This window comes from Solanum dulcamara, chromosome 4 (assembly GCF_947179165.1).
Source record: "Solanum dulcamara chromosome 4, daSolDulc1.2, whole genome shotgun sequence".
In the NCBI taxonomy this organism is placed as follows: domain Eukaryota; kingdom Viridiplantae; phylum Streptophyta; class Magnoliopsida; order Solanales; family Solanaceae; genus Solanum; species Solanum dulcamara.
The window spans coordinates 7,998,155-8,008,616 of record NC_077240.1 but is presented as its reverse complement, the minus strand read 5'-3'; the positions used below and the strand labels follow the sequence as shown (position 1 = coordinate 8,008,616).

Sequence of the window (10,462 nt, the reverse complement as noted above, 5' to 3'; positions counted from 1 at the left end):
TGTCATTAAATACCAACATAAGTTGTAGTGCATTAATGATATTGTTCCATCTTTAATCAGAGGTTTCGAGTTCGAGGCCAATATATGGAGTGAATGTTATTGATAGTATTACTTTTGAATGAGAGCAATGTGAATTTAATTGGGGCTCCAATATAAACTCCAAACACAAATAAGAAACAAAAAAAAATGTCATTAAAGCACAAAATATATGGACAATAATGTCAAAATCCCACTCAGTCATCATCAATAATGAAACACACCCACGCAATAAGCAATTAAATAAACAATTAAAAGCAGTTCCTATCTCTTTAGTTTAATTTAATTAATTAAAGCAATACTAATAAGTGTAGTAATGAAAAAAGAAAATTCTTCCAATTCCCGATAGAGTTAGCTTTAACGCGCGTGGACACTGGACGGGAAACCTGTTGGCGTTTCGGGGCACGCTTTTCTTCTCTGTTCCTTCTTTATTTAATTACATTTATTTATTTATTTACTTACTCTCCCCTCTATTATTATTCTCCCTCTACCCCCCCCCCCCGATCGGATCTAATTATGAGTACAAATGAATCCACTATTTTGACTTCATTTATACATTTATCAATACCCAATCAAATAAATTTTCAATCTAATGTAGTTAAAAATTCATTAAATAAATATCTTATTATCGATTTTATTGTGTTATATATGATTTTTATTTAAAGCTATTTTTTTTGTTTTTAAAAAATATTACCTTTAACCTACATTTGAAGTGGAGTAAATGAGACTGAAGCTTATGAGTTCGTATTTTAAATTATTTTATGTTTTTATTTCTAAATTAATAATTTATACATATTTTATTAATTTTAAAAGATAAAATACAAAATTTGAACTCGCACTATCGATGCACATACTTTAATTATTTATTACCAGGCTCAAAAACTCTAAGATTTATTTTCACACGTATATATTTTAATGTGTAGAATTATTTAATATTATTATGTTAGGAGTATAAAAATAAACCTCTAATTAACTAATTAAAATAAATGAAAAATCTATTCGAATATTATTTTAAAAATAGGGATTTTTTATATTTTTAGCCAGTTATCTAAAAAGATTGGGTAAAGAAATTCACTAGCTTAGTTATATTTATTTGTAATTATCATCGATCTATATTCGATAGATAACAAATGTACAATAAATTTATAATCTAAAAATTACACTAATAATACACAATCATATTATTCTTTATTGTGGAGTTTATTATTAATGTAAAAATTAATTATTAAATCTGTGTTTCTGTAATTATTTTGGATTTATATGTGTAATCTCCAAGTCCAATGTGTATTTGGGTGTTCAAAGTCTACTTGCTTGACAGTTGACACCATTGCTCCACACAGTCCAACATATAAACCCAAAAAGAAAAAAGGAAAAAGAAATTTGTAAATAAAGAAAAAAATAAATGTGTATACATATAGAGATACATGAATATTTGTAGAGAGAGAAACAAAAGGAGTACTGTCGGCTTCAACCAGGCAAACACCATCACCATTTTCTCTCTCTTCCTCCATAGCTTTACTCTCTCCTCTTTCTTCTCTGTGAAGAAGAGAAAACCCTAATTTCACCTCTCTTGTTATTCAGTTAATCGATCAATTTAATCTTCGAGCTTTCTGCTATGACAGAGTTTAGATAATTTTCTGAAGTTTTTTCGATTGTGTGTTGTTGTACATGGAAATGAATGTATTTTTGGTGAGAAATAGCGAAATCCGGGTGAATACTTAAGGTAATCTTTTGGTCTGCTTTGAATTCTGATTTTGTTCCATTTTTGATGCATTTCTTCTTGTTTTACATTGAAAAAATCATTGCTGTTATATATAGAAACCTTTGAATTTCCATATGGTAGGTGGTTTCTCTATGGATATATAAATATTAGCTGCCAGAGTTTGGGTTAGATCTCGGAGTTGTCTTTAAGTGTTTCGATCTGTAATTGGTTTCCATGTTTTTGAGTACAACTTGTTTGATTTTTTTTCATCTTTTCCCCTTTATAAGCAGTTGATGTGTGCTTTCTATGTCAGTCTTCATTTGTGTTGAGCTCTAGAATCTCCATTTTGCGATCTAATTAAGGCTTTAAGTTATGCCTTTGTATTTTTCAATTTGGGTGCTCTCACTTTTTACTGTAAAAGGGGCTAGAGAATATACTACATGGCAGGCGTTTGTGCTCAATTTTTTAAGTTATGCAGATTATTTGAGAGGGGGTAATTAATTTTGTGCTTTTGGAGAGATTTGTTGCAGAAGAGCAAAGAACAGTGAAACATTTTGACGCTTTTTAGAGTTCACATCTGCATTTGTTCACTATTACTTGGCGTATTCTGATTCTCGTGGGTTTTGTCAGTTGGATCTAATTAATTTTGCCGGGAATTCATTGAGAGGTATAGTCTTCTGAAGACAGATAATCACTAAAGGGTTGGTGACTTCAAATTGAATTTCTTATGGCACACCTTGCGGCAAATCACTTCGGTAGCGGTGCTCATCCAGGTTTAAGTTATTTCCTCTTTCAATTCCAATACTTTTTATGTTTATAATCTATAATAATTAGCAGTTTATGCTTAAGTATAGATATTGCTCACTTATTTTCCAAGTTCATGTACTGTGTGATGTACCTATTGTGGATCAATGAACTCATCAAGCTGATAAGCTGCTACCTGTAGGCTGTAAATGCTCTCTTTTGTCCATTATTTGCTTTTGTTCGGATCTCTCACTGTGTTGGTTCTCCTTGTTCCTATTTATCTTTCTCATCTGACATGAACCCATTATATGCAAGTTCTATTGAATTAATCCTCACTCGGGTTTGCTTCATATGAGTTTTTTTTCATTTGGTCATTTTGATTAGTCATGTATTTATAATATGCACATAACACTGTCCTATGTGTGTCTTCCTTAATACATTGACATCTATTGCACTTCTCTGTCATTTGTATGCTAGTAGGCCAATTCTTGTGCTATTGCACTGCGTAGTCTAATGTGTTACTTGTAAAAGTGAAAAATAACAATTGTTTGATATTTCTGTAGGGGCTTCTACAAATGATGCATTATACAAGGAACTCTGGCATGCCTGTGCTGGACCTCTCATAACAGTTCCTCGTGAAGGGGAAAGAGTTTATTATTTCCCACAGGGTCACATGGAACAGGTATCTTTTAATTTACATTTTTCTTCCCTCCTCTTTTATCTTTTTAGGTCTTATGTGCACTTTTTAATTTTCTCGTGCAAATGTGGAAGATATATAAAACCTCAATCATAGTGTGATGTTTCATACTGTATTTTTTGTTGCATTTTCTACAACAGTTTTATCAAACTAAGATGTGATATCTAATAGTTCTTTTCTCTCTCTTTCTCTCTCACATTATGATTCTATATGGTTGCAATCTGTTTCCAGCTTGAAGCATCGACACACCAGGGAGCAGACCAACATCTTCCTTCTTTCAATTTGCCAGCTAAAATTTTATGCAAAGTGATGAATGTTCAACTTCGGGTAAATATGTTTTTTTGTTTAAAGAATTCACCCTTCCTATAGTTGAATTATGGTTATAACTTATAAGTACCATTTTTAATTGTAGGCCGAGTCAGAGACAGATGAGGTGTATGCACAGTTAACTCTGCTTCCTGAACATGATGTGAGTGCCGCCCTTTAAATCTTCAAGGTTCTTTATTTTAATAATATGACACTTCCAAAACATATTTTTGTTTCGTTAACATCCTCCATTCTCCTTTTGTCTTCTGTGGATTTAGCAAGACGAGATCACAAGCCCTGATCCTCCTCCCCCTGAACCTCAAAAGTGCACTGTCCATTCGTTTTGCAAGACTCTTACTGCATCTGATACTAGCACTCATGGTGGTTTTTCTGTTCTCCGAAGGCATGCAGATGAATGTTTGCCTCAACTGGTAAGCTTGTATTTCATAATTATGTCTTGTCTTGGATTCACCCTTCTGAACTCCTCTACTCCTATCCATTTATTCTTCTCATTAATTTTTTCTACATATTCAGGATATGTCGCAACAACCACCGTGGCAGGAATTGGTAGCTAGTGATCTACATGGCAATGAATGGCACTTTCGCCACATTTTTCGAGGTTATATATCAATTTTTTTTTCTGTGGTTGGTATAACCTGGATATTCAGATTAAAGTTATTGTTGAATTGGGTCAGTAGAGTTGTTTGTAGAGGAGGGGGGGGGGGAGGAGAACAACTACTTTCAATCCAGTTGGTGACACTTCTATTAGGGTGTGGTGTCTGAGTGGGAGACTTGACTCTTTTTGTGTTGGTCAGTCCTAATTAGTAGACATCAGGCGAGAGATCCCTTTTTTGCTTGGATATTTCTGTCGGGAAATAGGCCTTTAGCTTTTTTGTGCTGCATATATCTCAAAACAGATGCAAGACCTGTATTGTATAACTCATGTTTTGTCATGTTGTAGTGCAAAACCTATGGTTATGGCATACAGATTCTTTCTTCATTACGTATAATCTTTTGTTAGTTCTCATAGTAAATGTTGACTTCACGTTCAGGTCAACCTAGGCGCCACTTGCTCACAACTGGGTGGAGTGTTTTTGTCAGTGCAAAGAAATTGGTTGCTGGAGATGCTTTCATCTTTCTGAGGCAAGTTTATGAGTAACATATCCAGCCATATTTTACTGGAAGTGTTTATAAAAATTCTCCTTCATAACCTTGTATCATTTCATTGATCTCTGCAGGGGAGAAAATGGGGAGCTTCGAGTTGGTGTTAGGAGACTCATGAGACAGCTAAATAATATGCCATCTTCTGTGATTTCAAGTCACAGTATGCATGTGGGGGTTCTTGCAACTGCGTCTCATGCCATCTCCACTGGGACCCTCTTCTCGGTGTTCTATAAGCCTAGGTAGTTCTCTCCCTTTCCATCTTGGGAATTTATCTCTATTTTATAGGATGAAGCTTCCTCTCTGTGCTTGTCAATATTGTTGGGTTCCTGTTCTACCAACGGTGATGCTAGTCTGATTTCATTGAGATTGGCAAACAACAAAATTTACATGAAGTAATTATTTGTACTGTGAGCATTAAGTTTCTCTAGTTCCATCTCTTTTAATTCTTGCATACAAGCTCTGTGGTATAAGAAATTTGAATTTCTTATTTTGCAGGTTTATATAATATTAGCTAGCACTAGTAGTGATTGATTTTATTTTAAGGGACTTGAGTAGCAGCATCCATTTTTTCCTGTTTCTGTATGCATGTTTTGATACTTGGTCTTATTGTCTTGCCAGTATCTAGATTATTTCACTTGCCATGTGGATATAACTGTACTAAAACTGCTGATTTCCAGGACTAGTCAGTCAGAATTCATTGTCAGTGTGAATAAATATCTTGAAGCACGAAATCACAAGCTTTCTGTTGGGATGAGGTTTAAGATGAGATTTGAGGGCGAGGAAGTTCCAGAAAGAAGGTAAAGCTTCAGAATATAATAACTTTCAGGTCTTGGAAATCTGTATTACATTCAGCTCAAATTGCTTAAAAGGAATATAAGGGGCTAAAACTCAATTAACCCTTGGCTACTTTGTCTGTTTTATAGGTTTAGTGGAACAATTGTTGGTGTAGGTGATAACCCATCATCTAGATGGCCTGATTCTGAATGGAGATCCTTGAAGGTACTTTTTTTTAAATTTGTATGAGTGACCATTCAAGCTTGCTGTTAATGATCATCTTAGGCCTCCGAGGTCTTGTTTTTGTCGTTGGATGCTGTTTAGAGGTCGTAAAATTTACTCACCTCAATCCACTCTGTTTTGTACTGTTGCCCATTAGACAACATTTTATGTTTTTCTTTATGTGCCCTAGATAGAAAGGGGAGCAATCTGTTTAGTTTTTAAGTATTTGGTGCTCTTCACATGATGTCATTGTGTTCTGTGATATCTACTTAGATATTACTACAATGTAGTTGACTAGGATTATAGAATTTTGCAAGTAGAGTTGTCATGTGTTGCTGTAACCATATTTTTACCTTCCTTCCCATTTTCTTTCTGTTCCAATTTTTGCCTCTTCTTCTCCCTTTGAATTAAACTTTTCCTTGCCATAATGGTTGAATTCCTATTAGTATCCATGATTTTGCTATGACTTTTTACTATCGTCCGACCGTTACTGAGGCTTTTGCTTCCACATTATCCTATAGACAATAGCTAATAAACCTACTTTGTGCATTTGACCTGTTCAGGTTCACTGGGACGAACCATCGTCAATTTTGCGTCCAGATAGGGTTTCTCCATGGGATATGGAACCGCTTGTCACAGCAACACCTACAAACACCCAGCCTCCTCAAAGAAATAAGCGTGCTCGACCGTCAGTTTTACCGTCACCAGTGCAAGAACCTTCTGCTTTAGGTCTGGAATCTTTCTCATGTGCTGTATCATTTTTACTTCTAATGTACACACATTCTCATTGGCAACTCTCATTTTGTAGGAATGTGGAAGTCTCCTGTAGATTCTCCCTCATCGTTCTCGTATTGTGATCCGTCTCGTGGGCGAGATCTCTACCCTTCACCCAAACTTTCTTCTGCTGCAAAAGGCCTGGGTTATGGTGAGAATGGTTCCATGCCTCTTTCTACCAAAACGATGTACTGGTCAGGTCAATCGGAGACATGTACAGAGTCTGTTGCACCTGCTAGTGAAAAGAGACCTGCTAATGGATGTAGGTTATTCGGAATTGAGTTACATCGCCCAACCATAGATGAAACTTCATCGGTTGCTATGCCAAGTGCTGTAATGGAGGATCAGCCAGCTCCATCTTTATTTGTTGATTCTGACCAAAACTCAGAACCATCACATCCAATTCCTTCAGTAAGTTGTGAGCCTGAAAAGTCATCTCTGAGGTCTACCCACGAGTCTCAAAGCAAACAAATCCGGAGTTGCACTAAGGTACTCTAACCTTGGTCTATTGTGTTCTGTTCGGAATTCTTTCTTTCACAAGTAAATGATTATCTGGATGGTATTTTTTCAATGTAGTGAATTTGTAATGTCAATACATAGAGATCAATGTTAACCCAATAGCTATCTCCTAGCTGGAGTTTAAAAGGAATTTGGTGTATTCCTTAATTAAAAAAAACAACAAAAAAACTAAAGGAATTTGGTGTATATAGATTTCTCCTGTATAAGCCTACTACAATTGCATCACTTATTGCCTTTCTGGTGAAGAAGTAGATCTGTTTTGTGGTGTTCTTGTTGTGCCTAATTGGAGTTCATTGTTTGAGTTGAGGTTCTTGGTATTCTTCTTAGGTGCATATGCAAGGGAAGGCAGTTGGGAGGGCAGTTGATCTCACAAGATTAGATAGTTACAAAGATCTACTTAAGAAATTGGAGGAGATGTTCGAGATTGAAGGTGAACTTCGTGGATCAACCAAGAAATGGCAGGTAGTCTACACAGATGATGAGGACGACATGATGATGGTTGGAGATGATCCATGGCAGTAAGTCTGACAACCTTAGTTATGTTTTCATTGTTCTATTTTGCATTACTATTTTGTGCTTAAATATTCAATCTTCCTTGCATAGAGATAGCTACTTGTATTTTTCGAGTAATGTGGATCATAGACAATAATCAGTAGCATCAGTTTTATTTCATATTTCAATCCACAGATATACTTCCATGCTTCTTAAAATTACTTTTTACACAGTTGGATTACAGAAAATGATTGTTGGAGTGTAGTTTTTGTGATTCTGTTGTGTCTTCTCCAGCAAATTCTTAGAATTGGTTAATTTAATCAGTAATTTGTCCAATGACAAGTCAGGCTGTCATAGAGACTTTGACAATGATGATTGAAAACTATACAGTAGTTTCCGTGTTAATATCTTTTTCAGAAACATCATTTCCTCTCAGTAAAGAGAACGATAATGGCCTTCTGTTCTTGAATTAGTTGTATTATGAAGTAGTTAGACGAGATATAGTTTCTTATGTCCTACTGACTTCAATTCTTTTGGTGTAATGGAAATGTGGTACAGTGAATTCTGCAGCATGGTTAGAAAAATTTACGTCTATACAGCTGAGGAAGCCAAAAGACTTTCACCAAAGATCAAACTTCCTGTTGACGACTTGAAACCAGGCAAACCAGTTTCAGATGCTGTAACTCTTAGCAACGAGGAGAAAGCATAGGGAGTGGGTCCAGCTACTTGATACCCATAATGTGTAGAGGAGTGGGGAAAGATGGATCTGACATGAGTCAATAGTTTTGGTTTATTTTGGGGAATGTAAGTAATGGTGTGCGTGACAATTAGCCCATACTGGCATGGGTGGTCAGTTATGGATGCTGGCTGGCAAGACAAAAAGAGATCGGCTTTTCATTTTTTATGTATTTTCTGAGGAGAGTGTTGCCATAACAGATAGGATTCTCCATCCTAGTATTATCTTATTGTTATGATTTCGCCAAGAAAAGGGGAATCTTATGATGCTTTGCTTGTTTGGACCTCAGATAGACAGGAAAAGTTTGTCTGCACCCATCTCTAATGGGAGATGTGGAGAGATACTTGGTCTTACTTTCTGTTGCATTTCTTTATCTTTTTTATGCCTTTTTGTTTAAATATAAAGTCATGTTATGACAAAGATGGTTTCTGTATATATTATTAAAAAAATAGCCTTTGCAATTACATTCTGGCTCTGATAAATTATCATTTGTATTGAGGTATCTTTTTCATGATAATAGGAGTATTATTTATTCAAAAGTATTCATTCATGGGACAATATTAATTAATATATAAAGCAATGTCTCTCTTCTACTTTACACAAGGCGGTTCTACATATTTAGTTGAATGGATCATGGTCAAATATTCTTGACACATATATTAGCGAAAAAAATGCAGTAACTGAACATTGACTAATTGGTAATAGGATATCGTTTAGCACATGGTTGACAAAAACAGAAGAGTCATGAAATGAGGATTTTTGTAAAAAAAATAGAGTATAGAAGAAGGTTATAGGAAATATTCAGAGAATAAAGGGTATTACAAGTCACATCTCACCAACCCTGCAACTTCCTAAGAGAAGTAAACAAGTAAGACTAGATGTCGGCTCCGGTTTGTGCACTTCACTAATAAAGCAATCAATGATTCACATTTCACACAATACAAATAATTATTCAAAGAAAAATAACACCTTTCATCACATATTTATAATTACACGTTTCAAAATATTAGAATATAAATTTCTTTATTAAATTTTATGTCAAATTACATATATGAAAAATAAAGATGGAGGAAGTAGCAATTTTGACAAAATACTATTCTAAAAGGAATTATGCCATTAAGGTTCTATAGTCAAAGGTTTTTTATGGTTTCCGCGTCAATATATGATTTTATTAATATATTTTGGAGCGTGGAGAATGTGATAGAGAAAGGAAGAGAACTAAAGGGATGACATATGGTGTGATCAAGTTAAGTGGCACATAGAATTTCTTTTTATAAGTCACGTCGATTTATTGTCATAATTCCATTTGTTTACATGTAATGGGCATAAAGTTTTGAGGTCTTAGTAAACATAAATTTCTTTGACAATAATTTTTTTCTTTTCTTTTATTTCTATTTCTATTTAATTCTTATTTTTATATTGAGATGGAACTACACCAGAAATAAGTTCTTAGTCCTTTTCTATTTGTCTTGGTGATAGATGAGTTGAAGCGGTATATACAGGGGAAGGTCCCATGGTGTCTGTAATTTATGGACGATATGATATTAATTGATGAGATACGTAATAGAGTTAATGCGAGGATGGAGGTGTGCAAACAAATTTTGAAGTCTAAAGGGTTCAGGTTGAGTAGGATCAAACAAAATATTTGGAGTGCAAATTCAATGTTGCGTTGAATGAAACAGACGTGGAAGTGAGGCTTGCCACTAAGACTATTCCTAAGAGATAAAGTTTTAAGTATCTTGGGTCTGTAATCTAAAGAAGTGGGGATATCGACAATGATGTCACACATTGCATTGGGGTGGCATGGATGAAATGAAGGCTTGCCTCTGGAGCCTTGTGTGATAAGAAAGTACCACCTAAACTTATAGGTAAGTTCTCCAGATTGGTGGTTAGACCGTTCTTGTTGTATGGAGTGGAGTGTTGGCCAGTCAAGAACTCACATGTTCAGAAAAGACATGTTGCGAAGATGAGAATATTGAGATGGATTAAGGGCACACTAAGAACAACAAGATTAGGAATGAGGTTATCCGGGAGAAAGTGAGAGTGACCTCTATGGTGGATAAGATGAAGGAAACGAGACTGAGATGATTTGGGCATGTGAAGAGAAGGTGCATAGTGCCCCAGTGAGAAAGTGCGAGAGGTTGATTATGGGGAGTATGAGGAAGGGTAGAGGTAGACGAAAGAAGTATTGGGGAGAGGTGATTATACAAGACATGACACAACTTCATATTATCGAGGACAAGACTATAGATAGAAAAAAGTGAATGTCGCGTATTAGGATAGAAGGTAAGTAGGG

General features: G+C 35.2%; 1 protein-coding gene across 3 annotated transcripts; it reads left to right on the top strand.

Annotated features, from left to right (window-relative positions):
* The first annotated feature begins 1,450 nt into the window (after positions 1-1,450).
* LOC129885946 (auxin response factor 1) lies at positions 1,451-8,630 on the top strand. Of its 3 annotated transcripts, none has more exons than XM_055960437.1 (15): positions 1,451-1,759; positions 2,369-2,511; positions 3,046-3,164; positions 3,411-3,506; positions 3,592-3,648; positions 3,764-3,916; positions 4,020-4,104; positions 4,538-4,628; positions 4,724-4,888; positions 5,327-5,446; positions 5,573-5,648; positions 6,209-6,374; positions 6,454-6,908; positions 7,266-7,456; positions 7,989-8,630. In XM_055960437.1, exons 2-15 carry the CDS (start codon positions 2,466-2,468, stop codon positions 8,137-8,139), a joined length of 1,971 nt encoding a protein of 656 aa, XP_055816412.1. In that variant the 5' UTR covers positions 1,451-1,759; positions 2,369-2,465; the 3' UTR covers positions 8,140-8,630. The 3 variants fall into 3 exon arrangements, with proteins under 3 accessions (XP_055816412.1, XP_055816415.1, XP_055816414.1); XM_055960440.1 differs by having other exon boundaries at positions 1,469-1,759; positions 2,412-2,511; XM_055960439.1 differs by lacking the exon at positions 1,451-1,759 and having other exon boundaries at positions 2,346-2,511.
* Positions 8,631-10,462: the final 1,832 nt, after the last annotated feature.